The 19992-nt window shown below is 43.1% G+C and overlaps 1 protein-coding gene across 1 annotated transcript; it reads left to right on the top strand.

The window, feature by feature from the left end:
• The first annotated feature begins 3171 nt into the window (after positions 1 to 3171).
• Positions 3172 to 19545, top strand: emp2 (epithelial membrane protein 2). Its single transcript, XM_029123044.2, has 5 exons — positions 3172 to 3328; positions 16708 to 16794; positions 17173 to 17278; positions 17505 to 17645; positions 18419 to 19545. Exons 2-5 carry the CDS (start codon positions 16717 to 16719, stop codon positions 18586 to 18588), a joined length of 495 nt encoding a protein of 164 aa, XP_028978877.1. The 5' UTR covers positions 3172 to 3328; positions 16708 to 16716; the 3' UTR covers positions 18589 to 19545.
• Positions 19546 to 19992: the final 447 nt, after the last annotated feature.

Here is a 19992-nt window from a genome sequence, read left to right as displayed (position 1 = left end):
GTTTAGGGGTTTACAGGACATTTAGGGATGTCCCAGAATGCTATACTATCAGCGGAGGAGGTAGAGGAGGCGGAGGAGGCAGAGGAGGGAGAAGGAGGGGATAGGAGAATAAAGAGAGCAGAGGAGGCTGGAGAACAAAGAGAAAGACAAGGGAGGGATGATAGAAGGAGAGGAAAAGGGGGAGGAAGAGATGGATGGGGTGAGGGATTCGAGAGGAGTGTTGCACGGTGACATTGGCAGACCCGGTGCCTGGCTACCGTCAGAAAGTGAAGAATTATGGGAAATTGCTTCCCGTTTACACAACTTTTGCCAGCTGTTGTTGAACACAACAAATAAAATGCAATCTCTGATTAAAAAAAGAGAGATTGGGAAGAAAACACATTGTCTGCAGAATTTTTTCATCGGTTTCATCACAGCACAATTCATCTATTGAATACTATGAATACAGGTATAATAGGTTTCGCCAGGTCTTTCTGGGAATATTTTCAAGCATTTGACCAGGGTGTTTTTGCTAATTGTTTTGTTAACCACAGTTAGGAAACATGCCTGTAAATGACAGAGGGAACATTGAAGGGAGACTGAAGCTGCAGCAAATCAAACTGCATACAGCAGCTTCAATGAAGTGGCAGCTGCATTCATGTAGAGGAAAACACACATCTTCACACAGTACTTCAAATAGATGAAAACACACATCTTCACACAGTACTTCAAATAGATGAAAACACACATCTTCACACAGTACTTATAATAGTTCCACTGCCACCACTCGTCTGTTGTCTTTGTCAACATTTTATGTTTACTTGTATACTTCTTTCCAGCACTGACCTTTTGCCAATAACTAATTCATTCTAAGTAGAATGTACTTAATACTAAACTGTCTGATTGTTTCACCTAGCTCTGTTAAAATGTACGCACATCTAAATGTATGAGCATTTAAAACTAAATGACCAAAATGTAAAACGTAATGATATTAAATTAGATTGCCTCGCCACCTGGCAACCCCAACTGCTTAAAGATAAGGTGCTTCGGTGACTGGTTGTACAAGTGGTGCTAGATAACATGGGCCCTGAGAAGGGGTCATGTATGTGCTAACGCGCATAACTGAGGTATGGCGCCAATTCTACAAACTGTATATTATTATTCACATATAAACACAATATTACACATCCAGCCTAAAATGCTAATGTAAACTTTGCTTTTCACAAATATCTCAGAATGCATGTTTAAATCATTACAATAATTTGTGAGCTGAACTTTAGTTTTTTTAGTACTTAATACTATGATTACTGTATGCAGTCTATTGACTGTAAATATTATTACCGTATGCAGTCTATAGACTGTTAATATTATTACCGTATGCAGTCTATAGACTGTCAATATTATTACCGTATGCAGTCTATAGACTGTCAATAGTATTACCGTATGCAGTCTATAGACTGTCAATATTATTACCGTATGCAGTCTATAGACTGTCAATATTATTAACGTATTCAGTCTATGGACTGTCAATATTATTACCGTATGCAGTCTATAGACTGTCAATAGTATTACCGTATGCAGTCTATAGACTGTCAATATTATTACCGTATGCAGTCTATAGACTGTCAATATTATTAACGTATTCAGTCTATGGACTGTCAATAGTATTACTGTATACAGTCTATGGACTGTCAGTAGTATTACTGTATACAGTATATGGACTGTCAATAGTAATACCGTACACAGTCTATGGACTGTCAATAGTATTACTGTATACAGTCTATGGACTGTCAATAGTATTACTGTATACAGTCTATGGACTGTCAATAGTATTACTGTGTAAAGTCTATGGACTGTCAATAGTATTACTGTATACAGTCTATGGACTGTCAATAGTATTACTGTATACAGTCTATGGACTGTCAATAGTATTACTGTGTAAAGTCTATGGACTGTCAATAGTATTACTGTATACAGTCTATGGACTGTCAATAGTATTACTGTGTAAAGTCTATGGACTGTCTCTGTCCCAGAGGTTGCAGACAGATTCAGTTGCCATACTCCCCTCAGGAGGTCAGACTGAGACACTCAGTCATCTAGCAGAAGAGAGGTGACCGGGTTTTAAAAGTTAGAAAGCAAACGAGAGAGGGAAAAGGGGGAGAGAGGAGAGGGAGAAAAAAGGAAGAGAGGAGACAGAAAGAAAGAAGAGGGTGGAAAGATAACGGGAGACAGAGGACAGAAGAGGGAGATGGAGGAGAGAGGAGAGGAAAAAGACAGAGGAGAGGAAAGAGAGACAGAGGAGAGGAAAGAGAGACAGAGGAGAGACAGAGGAGAGGCAGACTAAGGGAGAAGCACAGGAAACTGCCAATGAAAACTTCCAGGTCTAAAATAATGGTGTGTATGTGAGTTTGTGTGTAAGAACGAGTATGTGGCTTAATGGAATAACCAGCTGTAGAGGATGACAGCAGAACAGCTGCAGAGAATAAAGAGAGGAGGAGTGGGAGAAATGTCAAGGGGGAGAATGAGGGAGAAAAAAGAGAGGGAGAGAGATTAGGAGAGGCAAAGAGAGAGAGATGAGAAAGGAAGAGAGAACAAGACAGAGATAGAGGAGACAGACTCATAGAGAATTAGAGAGAAAGGAAGGAGAGAGGCACTGAGAGGAGAGTGGGGGATATTGCTCCGCTTCCTATTTCAGTAAATCCTCTCCTTGTATAGCTGGCCCCTGGCTCTCTTTCCTTTCCTTCTCACCCTGCAAGTCGAATTCCAATGAAATACCCCATCTCCCTCTCTGCCCCCTTTTAGCTTAGTTATCAAAATCACTTTAGTACAACTGATTGTGTTCATTTGATGTTATTTTTTTTTTACTATTGTACTTCTTTTTGTGTATTTCCAGATCATTAAAGTATTGAAACTGATGATTACCACATTTTGATAATATACAAAAATCGTTAAAAGTAGGAACTGAGCCACGACTCAAAGTTAATTAACTTGGACGACGATTCTAACATATCCGCCGTTTTTTCACACCCCTGAATGACAAAGTTGTCACTAAACGTTTAGTTTGATTGGCTGCCCCTACACTGAAAAAAAGTGTCAAATGTCTCCCTCTCTCCCTCCCCCAGTTTCTCTCTGCTCCTCCCAACAACAGGATATAATTCCCGACCACACCCAACCCGAGCCAGGCGCGTGCACGCCCCGGGAGCCGGGGGCGTGCACCTCTACTTGTTTTACTACTACGACCTACTAAACCCACCGTCACGTTTGCGCTACATCACTCCGTCTCTCTCCTTCACCCCACATCTGGCCCGCGACGTCTCTGAGCTTTACCGCCCTTATTGGAGATCATTCCGTGAGTAGCTCGCAACCTCATTCATAAGCGTTAAAGTTTCAAAATAAAGTGTTTCCATTCATGTAGCTGAAAACGTAATCGGAAAAAGTATAGAGGGGGATTTCTGTACGTCTGAATACGTTTACTTTGAATTTGGTTGGGATAAATTGTGTACAGTGTGACAGGAGTGGAATGTGTCGGTTCCTCTGAACGTGGTTACTTTATTTAAACTAAGTAGAATGTGTGGTCCCAGCCAATGAAAGGGGCGTTGTCAGTCTTGCGCACGTTGTCTCTTGCACGGTGGTCGTGTCTGGCTATTCAGTCGCGCTGACGAAAGTGAATTAAGTTTGGCTGATATTTATGTGCGGGGTGAGTCTACTGAAGCCGCTTCCTGTGTGTTTGTGCGTGCGTGTGTGTGTCGGGGGGGGGGGGGGGCGGGAATTTAAAGTGTGTTGTATTTTACAACGGAGAATGTGGTTTAGTGAGGTGGGGATTTGGAAACCAGGGTCTGTCTGTGGATTGTGATGACGGCTTTAACTCTGACAGTTTGCCCTCTCTGGTTTAGTCTGATGAGCTGTACATTCTAGCCCGTGGTGGGAGGATTGGCCAGCATAGGTAACGGCCAAACTGTCTTCTACTGGCAGAAAAGTTGTATGTGCTTTTTCCTCCAGCCCTACCAAGTTGCGACCCCTTTTGGCCAAACAGTTGTACTGGAATGTCTGGTGGTGGGTAGGATATTGCCATTGTGAAGCTACTGAATAGACTGAGTCCAGAACATATCTTTTTAGGAGTAGCTGTTTTTACAGGAGTCTAATTAACTTTCACCTTTTAAATGTATTATCACCTTTCAAAATTAGAAGTGTGTAAAGATACAGTAAATTAATCCCATCCTGAATGTTGCATTAGTGTTTCTCTTAGACCTGCATTAAAATTAATTGGTAGGCCTAAATATTTAGATTAATTTGCAGGAATGGTGTATGACAGGTCCCCAGAAATCCTACCCTTCATGCAATAATAATTTCAGGTCTACGCATTCCACCTCAATCAGAGACATAGTAAATATTCCCATTCTATGTTCCAAAGACATGTTCTAAATCTCTTTGCACTGGATGACAATCGTTTTCTAGTGCGTGTGTGTGTGTGTGCGTGTGTGTGTGTGTGTGTGTGTGTGCGTGTGTGTGTGCGTGTGTGTGTGTGTGTGCGTGTGTGTGTGTGTGTGTGTGTGTAAGAGAGAGTTTGGCAAAGGTTTTTGACATTAAGCTATCAGAAAAGGAAAACCTCTGCTGTTAGTCAGAGACATGAAGCTACCTGAGAGAGAAGACCTGCATGAGAACATTCAAAGCTGTGGTCCTTTTGAGGAACTAAACCTGCCTGAGAACATTAAAAGCCTTGGTCTTCTTGAGGAACTAAACCTGCCTGAGAACATTAAAAGCCGTGGTCCTCTTGATGAACTAAACCTGCCTGAGAACATTCAAAGCCAAGGGAATCCCCACAATCTGTGTTGTTGTAATATATTTGTTATTATATAAAAGAAGGGACACAGAGAACCTAGTCTGATTTCGTAGAAGCACCACTCACATTTCTGGATTTTCTGAAACATAGATTACATTAAACAGAGTACTCATATACCTTTCAGGACTTCCAGAAGAATAACTGGGCAATGTTTATAATCTTCCTTTTATACAGACAAGTGTTCATCCCATTTTTGTCTTATATAGCCATTGGTTTAGACTGGAATTCTGGGAGGTGGGCGTGGCTGGGACCAGGTTGTTTATAACTTAGTGCGTCAGATGGTTCATTGCATCCTGGTGTGACATCGGTTTGGACAGTTTGTTTTTTTTATTCACTTTTTTGGTAAATTAAGAAAAACATGTTACAATTTGAAGGATATCCTCTGAATGAGGTTATAATAACTCAGAATAAATAAACTAGTCACACTCACTTAAACAAATACGGCATTATAGTTTTAGCTGGACATTTCATACAGTTCCTCGACTTGTGTCAGGTGCTTTTCTTATTTTAAGGTTATATGCCAGTGCTGGACTTGATACTTGAAGCCTGTTCAGTGTTGTACTTATTCTATTCTATAGCCTGTGTTTACATTTATCAGCTGGGTACTGCAATTGAAATGCTGTGCCATAAATAGCTGATTGTATTTTAAGCACAGTGCTGTTTGTTTTAAATACTTGAAGCTTACATGCCAATGGTCTTTTTTGTAATGTTAATAGTTTTTCCTTATTCATTACTTGAAGGCTACATGCCGTTGTTGTAGTTTATGTAATGTTCAAATGTTTTTATTAAAGGAGTGTATGTGGAAGTACATGGGATTTATTGTTAGTTTTTCACCATGGTATCCAATTGGTATCGAGAATTGTGGTATTTCACTGGTATTGGTATCGACTACTACATTTCTGGTATCCTGACATCCTTAGTCTCTACCAGCTTTATACATCTGGACAGAGGATTATTTTGCCTATTCATCTTTGCAAATTTGCTCAAGGTCCATCAAGTTGGATGGGAACCTTAGAGGGGCAGCAATTTTCATTTCTTTCCTCATATTCTCTTTTGAAATGAGGTCCGGCTTTGACTGGGACACTCCAGGACATTGAACTTTTTGGTTGCAAGCCACTCCAGTCTGGCTTTGGCTGCTGAAAGATGAATCTTCTCCCAAGTTCCAGGTCTCTCTTAATATGTTCACCCGGCACAGCCAGAAGAGGACTGGTCACCCCTCTGAGCCTAGGCCCTCTCTAGGTTTTTTTCAAAATGTTGGCATTCTTATGGAGTTTTTCCTAGCCACTGAAATTCAACACTATTGTTGTTTGCTCCTTGGGGTTTAAGGCCAGTTGTCTTGTAAAAGCACTTTGTGACAACTGCTGATGTAAAAAGGGCTTTATAAATTGATTGATTGATCTTGTAGACTTCAGTGGATATTCTTCCAGGATTTCTCTGTACTTTACTTAATCCATTATGCCCTCTATCTTCACAAGCTTTTAAGGTCCTGATGCAGAGAAGTATCCCCATAGCACGATGCTGCCACCACCATGCTCCACAGTAGGGATGGTGTTCTCAGGATGATGTGCGGTGTTAGGCTTGTGCCAAACCGCACAGAGTGTTGAGGCCAAAATAAATAAAATTTTGGTTTTATCAGACCATAGATTATTTTCCACCAGATTATTGTCTCACTCTCCAACATGCCTCCTGGCATACTCTAACCCAAATTTAATGTGAGATTTTTTCTCTTTGCCACTCTTGCATAAACACAACTTTTGTAAATCATACGGGCTATTGTTGCAGTATGAACAGTGTAACTCCTTTATAGTGTCCAAAGGCATCTTGTCTAGTGCTCCTCTTGCCGGGATACTCAGTTTTTGAGGACGGCCTGTTCTTGACAGATTCACAGTTGTGCCATGTTCTGTCCCTTTCTTAATAATGGACTTTACTGTGGGGAGATTCAATGCCTTGGAAATGTTCTTTTATACTACCCCTGATTGCTGCTTTGGAAGAATGTTATTCTGGATTTGCTTTGAACGTTCCTTTGTCTTCATTATGTTTTTGTTAAGAATTGTACTAACTGTAGAACCTCCCAGAGACAGGCATATTTTCCTGAAGTCATGTGAAACCCCTTAATCAAACACAGGTGGACCCATTCGACTAATTATGTGACTTCTAAAGGCAATTGGTTGCTCATTCTGGTGTGTCCTATCAAAGGGGGTGAATACTTATATTATTTTCTGTTGTTTATTTGTACAAGTTAATTGAGGATGCAGTTTTTATTTGTCACTTTGGCAATAATGTTTTTGTGGATCAGTGGAAAAACAGTTCCTGATTAAATCCATTTAGATTTCTTACTGTAACAAGCATGTTAAAAAGTCTGGGGAGGATGAATACTTTTGAGAGGCAGGTTTGTTATAGTGTATGTGAACTTCACAGGAGCTTGTGTATTTTGATTGACAATTATTGTTTAGTCTTCTCTCTCACTCTGTCTCTCTGTATCTGTATCTGTCTCTCTCTCTCCCTCTCTTCCTGTCTGTCTTTCTCTCTCCCTCTCTCTGTATCTGTACCTGTCTCTCTGTTTCTGTCTCTTTCTCTCTGTCTGTCTCTCTCTCTCACTCCCTCTCTTCCTGTCTGTTTGTCTTTCTCTCTCTCTCTCTCTCTCTGTTTCTGTCTCTCTGTTTCTCTCTTTCTGTCTGTCTCTCTCTCCCTCTCTCTGTATCTGTCTCTCTCTGTGTCTCTTGTCTGGGTCTCTGTCTTTAGGTCATTCCGTCTGTCCTGTCTGACATGTGGTAGTCATTACTAAGACCTCCTGCTTGTCAACCCAGGAATGTCCACACACGCACACACACACACACGCACGCACACACACACAACGGTTGAATGGCTCCCCCAGCAGTAGTGTCCAACATGAAAGAATTCCAAAGTCGGAGGGAAGTCTTTATACCCAACAAGTCAAAAGGCGTGCGTGTGCGCGTGCGTGCAAGTGCGTGTGTGTGTGTGTCTGTCTTCTAAAGGGTTTTGACAGCTGAATTTTAGGTGTTTTAGTGGAAACAGAAGTACATTTTAATTCTCTGTAAAATAACTTTCAGCTGCCTAGTCAACGCTAGTTTTGACTGAATAACACAAGATAATGGTGTATCTCATGTAACATCTATGAAGATAATGGAGTGATGCGCCCATATAACATCACTGAATATAACAACTACAGTATTGTATAGTAATAATAATGTAATAGATTTGCTGTAAAGCTTCCAGTCTATGAAATATGAAATGACTTCATCTATGTTAATACACTTTAGTGTACTTAGAATGGTTTAAATAGTAATTACATTTTAACTCTATTTAGTCTACTAAAGTACAACTTAATTGTTTCCAAAATAATGTGCTTTTTAGTATACTGCTTTTTTGGCTTGGGATTGACTAGAAACTTTTGCTTGTGGTTTTAATTGCACGAATACTACTTAGATGTTTATTTTTGCAAAAATATCTTAAACTTCAAACTGCACGCAGTGTGTGTGTGTGTGTGTGTGTGTGTGTGTGTGTGTGTGTGTGTGTGTGTTGGAACACTGTCTGTATACAACCTGACAGCTTTGTTCTGTCGCCAAGTAAATTCTGCTGACTTAAACTTGCATTGTTTTGTAAACACAGACACACATGTGTGCTTGCAGGCGCGCGCGCGGGCACACACACACACACACACACACCACGGGGTAGTAGTTGCGGTTAGTGTAGGGTTTCATTATGGTTCCGGTGGTTTGGTTGGTGGGGGAGGGTTGAGCTTCAGACATCTCTACGGGAGTAGCTCGGTGTGTTTGTGCTCGGTGTGTTTGTGCATGTGTCTGTTCAGTGTTGTTTTTGTTTTCAGACTCCTGATGCCATAAAAAGGACGTGTGTGTACACAGAGAAAGCTTCTGACCACATAAAGCATCAGATTACCAGTCACACCTACAGTGGTTTTTAGTAGATCTCTCACAAACACGTTTTATCAGTCTTATTTTACTTTCTTATGGACATTTTGGGGACAATTTTTTTTCCTATTAAAAGATCAAATTGTCCCACCTAACTCTAACCTAAAATCTCCAACCTACTTTTTTATTTATTTTTTTCAAATCAAGACAAGCCAAATATCTGAAATCTTCCGGATATGCCATGTGTTACTAAACTCTGAAGACTACAGGTTCTCACAAGTATATTATTACAACTACACACACACACGGAAGGAGCTTTGTGCTGTTGGAAGCCCTCTCCTTCCATCATTTGTTCCGTGGTTAAAGCCTTCAGCATAAGTGTGTGTGTGTGTGTGTGTGTGTGTGTGTGTGTGAATACTGGAGGCTGGGAGTCTTTGGCTGTGTTTTATGAAAAGAGAGGGAAAAAAATACATTAAAAGACATTAAAAGTAAAATCCAAGTCAGCGTTTTCCACTAAAGAAAGAATTGGGCCTCTTCTAACACACAAACTGAGAACTGAGACCACGTTCACACACACCCCTGTTTGTGGACTAGTAGCAGGAGTGACTCCAGATTAATAACTGTTTTATAGAGCTAGCTCTTCTGTTCACAGTACTAGACACCACAAGTGTTTTATAGAGCTAGCTCTTCTGTTCACAGTACTAGACACCACAAGTGTTTTATAGAGCTAGCACCTCTGTTCAGAGTACCAGACACCAGGACTGTTTTATATACCAGGACTTTTGACACTACTGATCACTCCCTTCTCTTAGGGAGACTGGAAACCCATATTGGACTACGTGGACATGTTCTAGCCTGGTTTAAATCTTATTTATCTGAAATATATCAGTTTGTTAGTGTGTATGGCATATCCTCTGACAAGTCAAATGTATGCTTTGGTGTTCCTCAATGCTTGGTTCTGTGCCCATTATTGTTCTCACTATATATGCTGCCTCTGGGCACAATAAAAATTTTCACTGTTATGCTGATGACACACAGTTATATATTTCAATGAAGCATGGAGAAGCCCCTAAATTAGCTACTTTGGAAGCATGCATTTCAGATATTAGGAAGTGGATGACAGAGAATTTCTTGCTCTTAAACTCAAGGAAAACAGAAATGCTCGTTTTAGGACCCAAGAAACAAATAGCGTTGTTAGCAGATCTCACTGTGAACCTCGACGGCTGCATGGTTGTATCCCAAAAAACTGTAAAAAACCTTGGCGTTACCCTTGACCCTGACCTCTCCTTTGAAGAACATATAAAATATATCTCAAGAGTTGCTTATTTTCATCATTGAAACATTGCAAAAATCTGAAACTTTCTATCAAAAACTGATGCAGAAAAATTAATCCATGCTTTTGTTACTTCTAGACTAGATTACTGCAATGCTCTTCTTTCCGGTTACCCTGACAAATCAATAAATAAACTTCAATTAGTGCTGCACACGGCTGCTAGAATCCTAACTAGAACAAAAAAATTTGAACACATTACTCCTGTCCTGGCGTCCTTACACTGGCTGCCTGTTAGGGTTAGGGCTGATTTTAAGGTTTTACTGTTAACCTATAAATCAATACATGGACTTGCTCCTACTTACCTTGCTGAAATGATCCAGCCATACATACCTACATGTAACCTACGATCGCAAGATGCAGGCCTTTTAATTGTACCAAGAATTTCTAAACAAACAGCAGGAGGCAGGGCCTTTTCTCATAGAGCTCCACTACTGTGGAATGACCTGCCAATTAAGGTTAGAAATGCAAACACAGTGCAAACTTTCAAGTGTCTACTAAAAACTAATCTCCACAGCACAGTTTATAATTAGGTGTAGCCTGGCCCAGGGGCATGAAGGTGACCAGTAGGCTTGATACCAGTAGGTGACCAGTAGTCCACCCTTGCTGTCTTGCCAGGTGGGCTCTCGTCACCACTAGGATGCCCTCCCTCCAATGCCTTTCGGGGGAAGAGTCACTGGCTTGTTGTTGCGCCCTTGTGCAATTGGGCTGTACGCTGCTGGCAATACTTGGCCCTCATTCAGGGGGTTTGCGGTTGGTGGGTGTCCCTTTGGTTGATGCCTGGCAATGTGGGTGGATTGATTTCCTGCCTGTTGGGCCCTGTCCGGGGCCTCCCCCGGGTAGGGCCACAGTGTCACCGGACCCCCCCATCTCAGTTCCAAGGTGTTACGCTGCTATATTATTGTCCTGGGGGATTGGGTCAGTTTTCCTTCCCCACTAAGTTCTCCTTCTCCACTATAAATCGTTGTTGATATGAGGAAGGCATTTTCAGAATGTTCCCAGTCTCCTCCCGTTTTAAACTTTAGGAGGACATGAGGTCCTGGTCCACACCTGCGTTTGGGGGCCCATTGCTCTCCCTGTCCTTGTCCATCTGGTCATACTTCTGACCTTGTCTAAATCTAAATAGACTCTGGATTTAGCTCACATGCATTTATTAATTATTCCATTTGGAATATCTCACCCTGCACAGCCAGAAGAGGACTGGTCACCCCTCTGAGCCTGGGTCCTCTCTAGGTTTCTTCGGCCTCCTTAGGGAGTTTTTCCTAGCCACTGATATTCAACACTACTGTTGTTTGCTCCTTGGGGTTTAAGGCCGGGTGTTTCTGTAAAAGCACTTTTTAACAACTGCTTTTTTTAACAACTGCTGTTGTAAAAAGGGCTTTATAAATAAAATTGATAGGGCTAGCTCTACTGTTCACAGTACTAGACACCAGAGCTGTTTTACAAAGCTAGCTTCTCTTTTAACAGTACTGTACTAGACACCAATGGTTGGAGGTGATGGGGACACCACTGCTGTAACTGGAAACATATTGGGCACCACCGCTGAAGAAACTACCAAGAATTACACCTATCACACTGACACACCTGAACTTCAACACCTGGTACAATAGGGAAATCTAACAAGGCTTTGACCTACCTGACAAACAGGGAGAAAAGGCAAGAAGAACGTACAACATACAAATTACCATCTCACTTCAAATACTTCAGATTCTCCAATCTTTTAACTAGTGGAGCAAAATTATAATCTTTCATTAAAACACGAATAATCTTACATCCTGACAGGCTAGCTACTAATGTTTCATTTGAAATGCATTTATTCATTGTAAACTCTAGTGTACTATGGTTACTCAGATTTAGTTTTTTGCACTTCTACTTTGAAAATGTAAACAAATGTTTCCCATGACAATAAAGCCCTTTCAGTTTTTTTCCTATATGATTGCATGCGCTTGGTTTAGCAACACACGCACACACACGCACGCACGCACGCACGCACACACTCCAAGTCCCTGATCACCTATTATAAGGCTGAGTGAAGAGAAGGAATGGCTTTCACTTTTTCCACTCAGCCTCTCCTTCATTTCTCTCCCCCTTCTCACTCCTATTCTTGCCCACTTTCTCCCCCTTCGCAGTTCCTCTCTCTGTCTCTGTAAACCATTTCTCTCCCCCTCTGACTTCTGTCCACTCCCCGTTCCTCCCCCTTCGCAGTTCCTCTCTCTGTCTCTGTAAACCATTTCTCTCCCCCTCTGACTTCTGTCCACTCCCCGTTCCTCCCCCTTCGCAGTTCCTCTCTCTGTCTCTGTAAACCATTTCTCTCCCCCTCTGACTTCTGTCCACTCCCCGTTCCTCCCCCTTCGCAGTTCCTCTCTCTGTCTCTGTAAACCATTTCTCTCCCCCTCTGACTTCTGTCCACTCCCCGTTCCTCCCCCTTCGCAGTTCCTCTCTCTGTCTCTCCCCCCATTTCTCTACTTCTCTGTTCCTGTTTGTTTCCCCCTCTATATATCTGTCCCTCTTTTTCTTTTTTCTCTGAATCTCTGCTAGTTTCTGTAGATGTAAATCTGCCGGTCTAGAGGCGCACGTGAAGCTGCCTGTCTAGAGTCGCAGGTAAATCTGACTGAAAAGAAAGACTACCCCCTTATATCTGTGGTTGATGTATGTTCCTTTTGCTGAGGAATTTACTGTACCCCAATAAGAGCAAATATCTTCTCGTTATTGGCAAGATACAATACGTGGACTCTGGGGTGTGGTTGTCTATTATGGACTCTACTCTGGGGTGTGGTTGTCTATTATGGACTCTACTCTGGGGTGTGGTTGTCTATTATGGACTCTACTCTGGGGTGTGGTTGTCTATTATGGACTCTACTCTGGGGTGTGGTTGTCTATTATGGACTCTACTCTGGGGTGTGGTTGTCTATTTTGGACTCTACTCTGGGGTATGGTTGTCTATTATGGACTCTACTCTGGGGTGAAGTCATCTTTTATGGACACTACTCTGGGGTGTGGTTGTCTCCAATGGACTCTACTCTGGCTATAAGGTTGTCTCTGATTGACTCTACTTTGCGTTGATGTTGTCTTTAATAGACACTACTCAAGGGTGAGGTTATCAGTAATACACTCTGAGGCAAGATTTTCTCTAATGGACTCTACTCTGGAGTGAGGTTGTCTCTAATAGATTCTACTCTCGGTTGAGGTTGTCCCTAATGGACTCTACTCTGGAGTGAGGTTTTCTTTGATAGATGTTATTTTTAAAATGTATAAGGATATGCGTTAATGTTTGTTCAGCTTTGTATGTTTTTGCCTCAAGTGTGAAAGAAATGTGTGATTTGTCCATAATGTTTTTTCACTGGTCTGCTTTGCTGCCCTGTTCCAGACAGGATTTGTCAGGGGGTTACAGTCACACGAAGAGATCTTAGTTTTACAGGTCAAAGGTACCACATAATGAGATCTCTGTGCTTATGTTAAAGGTCAAATAAACAGGATACAGATAGTGAGATCTCTAAGTTAAAGGTTACATAAAATAAACAGGTAACTGGGGGATCTTGTTCTAGTAGGTACTTCCTCTGAAAATACACAAACATAAACAAGCAAAGCAGTGTTCAATTGTTATCTCCACCTGGAAGCAGGATGCGTGGAAGATGGTATCTTGGTGCGTGCGTGTGTGGATGTGTGCATGCATGCGTTGCAGATGTACAATGTGTCCCTCTTCAGAAATGCAAACTATTGGGTTTTTAGCTGATAATTATTCAATACTCGTCCCTAGATGGACTAGGGGTGGGTATTGATAATTATCTTGTTATACGATATATATCACAATACACATGTAACGAATCAATGCATCACGATTCATCACATTATCACAACTGAATCACAACACTTACTGAAGTGCTAAAGAAAACCTCAAATTAGGCTATATACTTGAAAGAACAATCTTTAGCTAATCCCCATTAGCAACCCCTAATAAAAAGAGAACCACTTAATTTGAAATGAATTAGAGCCTCTAAATGTAACCCTTTAGACCCCAGTAGAGTTCTAGAACGCTGCTGCTGATTACTGAAAATTCTCAAAATAAATATTTTCTCACACATTTCAGACAGACATAGCACAAAAAAACAAATAACAATTACAAGTTAACTTTGTTGTAAAGAGCACATACTCTTCTTTAATTTGACAACACATTAATGTAACATGGAATAGCGTAATTCATTTTCTCCCATTAACAATCAATAGAAAGAAGAACAAACCTCTATGTTTGCATAAAAAGAAACACTGCGATTGAGTCAGCAGTCAAATTAGGTCCGTACAGCTAATATGATCATAATAAAGTAAGCATAAGGCAAATCTCAAGACATACTTCCCCTTATCATCTATAAAAACTTTGAATGTGTCACATAGTTTTGCAGATGCAGGACATCATCGCGATCAAATGACACGTCTTCAGCAAAGGCCAACATTACTGCCTCCAGTCTTTGCTAGCTAGTGAAAGTGACAGCTTGTTGCTGCACAAGCAAAACACATTTGCGTTCAGGCAACTTCATTTTAGTCTGACAAAGGAAACAAACAAACAAACAAACAAAGCAAAGGCTTTTCCCATATTTTAATAAAATTGGAAGAAACTCGAGAAAACAACCAAATAGTTAGCTGACACCGCTACTGCAACGCTTTCCTTTACAGTACAAGACTGAGCTAGCAACCATTTGAGCGCCACGGTTAACGTGCTAGTCAATCAAGTTATCACGACAGTGTTGCTGTTGTCTTCTAAAAGATATTACCAGCATTTTACCGCATAAAATATGGACAGCACTATTTGACCAGGGGGGTCCTGACCGTTCAATAGCTTTGTAGCGCTATTCAGATGTTGGAATGCAGATCATTGACAATGCATCAGTTAAGGAGTTAGCCAGAACCTCTTTCCTTTTAGATTGAGCTAGTGGTGGTGAAGGCCTGCTGAGCTAGTGGCGGTGAAGGCCTGCTGAGCTAGTGGTGGTGAAGGCCTGCTGGGCTAGTGGCGGTGAAGGCCTGCTGGGCTAGTGGCGGTGAAGGCCTACTGGACTAGTGGCGGTGAAGGCCTACTGGACTAGTGGCGGTGAAGGCCTACTGGACTAGTGGCGGTGAAGGCCTACTGGACTAGTGGCGGTGAAGGCCTACTGGACTAGTGGCGGTGAAGGCCTACTGGACTAGTGGCGGTGAAGGCCTGCTGGGCTAGTGGCGGTGAAGGCCTGCTGAGCTAGTGGCGGTGAAGGCCTCCTGGACTAGTGGTGGTGAGGGCCTACCTAGTTAGTGGCGGTGAAGGGCTATTGGACTAGTGGTGATGACGTACCAGATTAGTGGTGGTGAAGGCCTACTGGACAACTAGAATGGTGGCAGTGGTGAAGGACTTCTGTACTAGTGGCGATGAAGGCCTACAAGACTAGGCGGTTGTGAAGGCCTTATTCTGTTATTTAAATTTGCTGCTTTATTTTGTGTGACAGGGCATTCTTTAAGGATTTTTTTAACCCAGCATTAAGATTCCCCATATTTCAGAATTTGTTGGTAATGGTTTGTCATTTTAGATTAAATGGAGCTGTTGAATCTCCAGTGTATACTCAATACACCGGACAAGAAAATACTGTGGGTAACCACATACAAGTACTTGGGTATTTTGATTGATGATGAGTGTCTTGCATTTTAGCCACACACAGGTGGTCTTGTGAAAATGCTCAGGCTCAAGTTGGGTTATTATTCCCAAAATATGTCCTGTTTTTCTTTTGAGGCTAGAAAATGCCTTCTGTATGTTACCATTCTGCCAGTAATAGATCATGGCGATGTACATGCATGCCTCTTTGTCCTCATTACGTATGCATGACTCTCTACACCATGGGGCTTAGAGGTTTGTTATAAACTCTATGTCTTCATTACGTATGCATGACTCTGTACACAATGGGGCTTAGAGGTTTGTTATAAACTCTATGACCTCATTACGTATGCATGACTCTGTACACCATGGGGCTTAGAGGTTTGTTATAAACTCTATGACCTCATTACGTATGCATGACTCTGTACACCATGGGGCTTTGTGGTTTGTTATAAACTCTATGACCTCATTACATATGCATGACTCTGTACACCATGGGGCTTAGAGGTTTGTTATAAACTATGACCTCATTACATATGCATGACTGTACACCATGGGGCTTTGAGGTTTGTTATAAACTCTGTCCTCATTACATATGCATGACTCTGTACACCATGGGGCTTATAGGTTTGTTATAAACTCTGTCTTCATTACATATGCATGACTCTGTACACCATGGGGCTTTGAGGTTTGTTATAAACTCTAAATCTCTCATCCATCACTGTACTCAGTATACGAAAGTGGGCTGGCCATCACTACCTCTATGTAGATTAACACTTTGGTAAACATTTTTACACAGCCATTCTTAGGCAGCTCCCAGGTCATCTTACATTTTCCAGCAGACTAATGGGAAATATTTCTGGCGTTCCCAAAACTGTATTTCATTGACGGTTCCTAGGACATACTGAAGTAGGGGGGAAAACATTCCATTACTGTGCACGTTCCACCTGGGATGAGCTACAAAAGATTTACAAATTAAATTATATAGTTACACTGATTGTTTTTAAGTCTGCTATGTGCTGATGTCTCTCTCCCTTGCCTCTCTCTCTTCATCTTCCAGTTTACAGCCATGTTGGTCATATTAGCCTTCATCATCCTCTTCCATATAATCTCAGGCATCCTCCTGTTCATCAGCACCATCAACAATGTATGTACACACTGTCTGGGGGTCCTGTCCCACAATGCACCACTGTCTTTTCACACATCTGTCTCACAATGCACCACTGTCTTTTCACACATCTGTCCCAGAATACACCACTGTCTTTTCACACATCTGTCCCAGAATACACCACTGTCTTTTCACACATCTGTCCCAGAATACACCACTGTCTTGTCACACATCTGTCCCAGAATACACCACTGTCTTGTCACAGACCTGTCCCACAGTGCACCACCATGTTGTCACAGATCATTCCCACAATGCACCTGTGTTTTGTCACAGGTCTGTCCAACAATACACCAGTGCCTTGTCAAAGATCTTATGCCAGCTAACTAACCTGTGGGTTTGATTCTTCATCCTCACCAGGCGTGGTGGGTGGTATCTTCTGGGGCCAATGTGATCTACACTGATCTCTGGTATTCCTGTAACATTACATGTATCCCAGTCAAGAACAGCGCTTCCACCGAAGCAGGTAACGCCTGTCACCCAGCCTGTAATCACTGTGTGTGCGTGTGTGTGCGTGTGCGTGCGTGTGCGTGCGTGCGTGCGTGCGCGCGTGCGCGTGCGTGCACGTGTGTGCGTGGAACACTGTGTGTGCGTGTGTGTGCGTGTGTGTGCGTGGAACACTGTGTGTGTGTGCGTGCGTGTGTGTGGAACAGTATGTGCATGTGTGGGTTAACCTGTCTCCCCCTGTCCAGCGTACCTCCAGGCAGTGCAGGCCACCATGATCCTGGCCACCATTCTGTGCTGTGTGGGGTTCTTCGTCTTCATCCTCCAGCTCTTCAGGCTGAAACAAGGAGAGAGATTCGTCTTCACCGCCATCATACAACTGCTCTCCGGTGAGTAGTGGTGCCGTTAACATTAACCGGCAAACAGACTACCGGGAATCCTCACCCGGTCAGACAGGCAAACAGACTACCGGGAATCCTCACCCGGTCAGACAGGCAAACAGACTACCGGGAATCCTCACCCGGTCAGACAGGCAAACAGACTACCGGGAATCCTCACCCGGTCAGACAGGCAAACAGACTACCGGGAATCCTCACCCGGTCAGACAGGCAAACAGACTACTGGGAATCCTCACCCGGTCAGACAGGCAAACAGACTACCGGGAATCCTCACCCGGTCAGACAGGCAAACAGACTACCGGGAATCCTCACCCGGTCAGACAGGCAAACAGACTACCGGGAATCCTCACCCGGTCAGACAGGCAAACAGACTACCGGGAATCCTCACCCGGTCAGACAGGCAAACAGACTACCGGGAATCCTCACCCGGTCAGACAGGCAAACAGACTACTGGGAATCCTCACCCGGTCAGACAGGTAGCAGAACCAATATCACATTTTAGATGATCTACCTGTTTTCTCAAGACCGTATTTCTCGATTTTGCATAGATCACATTCACGCTGTGTATGTCACCTTCCATGGTGCACTGTTGGCAAAGCACCATGGGATTGAATCCCGTCCTGGGCGCGTTCTCATCAGGCCACACATTGTGGTTCCACTGTCTACTTAACAACAACCTTTGAAAGGAAACAATCCATTAATACCATTTCTAACCCTGACTCTCTTCCTCTCCCCTGCTGCCGTTGCCCTCTTCCTCCTCCCAGCTCTGTGTGTGTTGATTGGAGCATCCATCTACACGGCGGAGAGAGAAGGCTTCACAGAGGAGTCGCTAAGGAAGGGAGCATACGGCTCCTCCTATGTCCTGGCCTGGGTTAGCTTCCCCATGACACTCCTCAGCGGACTGATGTATCTGGTGCTGAGAAAACGCAAATAGACGCCGCAACATCCCATAATATCCTGGAAACCCACTGTTTATCCTCCGTGTGTCTGGTGCAAAGGAAACGTATACACACAACAACATCCCATAATATCCTGGAAACCCACTGTTTGTCCTACATGTTTGTAGTGTGGTTCCTTGTAGAGGAAATGCTAATGGACATCCATGACCACCCATCTCATGACCCAATGAACCCATAGAACAGCGCCCAGGCCACCCATAGAACAGCGCCCAGTCCACCCATAGAACAGCGCCCAGTCCACCCATAGAACAGCGCCCAGTCCACCCATAGAACAGCGCCCAGTCCACCCATAGAACAGCGCCCAGTCCACCCATAGAACAGCGCCCAGTCCACCCATAGAACAGCGCCCAGTCCACCCATAGAACAGCGCCCAGTCCACCCATAGAACAGCGCCCAGTCCACCCATAGAACAGCGCCCAGTCCACCCATAGAACAGCGCCCAGACCACTCATAGAACCTCCTGCATGAAAGAACCCAAAAGTCCCACACCCTGGTACTGGTAATGTGAAAATGCTAACTTGACACAAACACAAATAAGCACTCCATCCCTGACTTTTGCACCATCCTAAAGTCCCACTGGACCCATTCCAAACGATCTTACCCTCCTCAGCTCGTCTCCCTGTACCCTTCCTGTCCTCATCTTTTTCCCTTGAATAAATAATTAAAGGTACATGTTGTGGGTTTGCTAGGGAACAGAGACAGGAAGACCAGGAATGGATTCTCTATAGGACTGTTTGGGACACAACCTTATAAGCTCCTCCCATTCCATTAAGCTCTGCCCTAAACTCCTGTATGCTCCTCCTTCCAACTTTATATGCGCCTCCTAGATCCTGAGTTACAGGAATCTACTGTGTACAGCAGAGGTGTCAAACCGGTTCCATGGAGGGCAGAGTGTCTGCAGGTTTTCGCTCTCACCTTGTACTTGATTGATTAAGTAGGTCACTAATTGGTTAGTCTCTACCCTCACCTGGTTGTTTAGGTCTGAACTGGGAATCAATTTAAAGGAAAAACCAAAACCCGCAGACACTCGGCCCTCCAACCCTGGAACTGGTTTGACACCCCTGGTGTACAGTGTCTCTTCTGATGTATAGTTCATGCTGACAAAATTATGGTTTGCTGTAGAATAGGGAAGTACAAGTCCTGACCTAGCCATTTCAGCATGACATGGATAAGTGTAACACCTAGCTATCCCAGCTGTAGCATGAAGAAGTATATTAGCTATAGCCAGGGGTTAAACTGGGTGGGAGCATCAGGAGCTCAGCTCCTGCACATATGAAGCTCCTGTCTCCTTATCATCCCTCCATCCAAGCTGCGGAGCTTTGGAGACGGGGCTTTTTCACAGGCTGCTCCACGACTTTGGAATGCCCTTCCACAATTAA

Source organism: Esox lucius, chromosome 11 (assembly GCF_011004845.1).
Source record: "Esox lucius isolate fEsoLuc1 chromosome 11, fEsoLuc1.pri, whole genome shotgun sequence".
In the NCBI taxonomy this organism is placed as follows: Eukaryota; Metazoa; Chordata; class Actinopteri; order Esociformes; family Esocidae; genus Esox; species Esox lucius.
This window is presented reverse-complemented; position numbering and strand designations above follow the sequence as displayed.

Coding starts and splice junctions, on each gene's coding strand:
- emp2 (XM_029123044.2), top strand. CDS start 16,717: ATGTTGGTCATATTAGCCTTCATCATCCTCTTCCATATAATCTCAGGC. Junction 16,795..17,172: donor TCATCAGCACCATCAACAAT/GTATGTACACAC, acceptor CATCCTCACCAG/GCGTGGTGGGTGGTATCTTC. Junction 17,646..18,418: donor CATCATACAACTGCTCTCCG/GTGAGTAGTGGT, acceptor TCCTCCTCCCAG/CTCTGTGTGTGTTGATTGGA.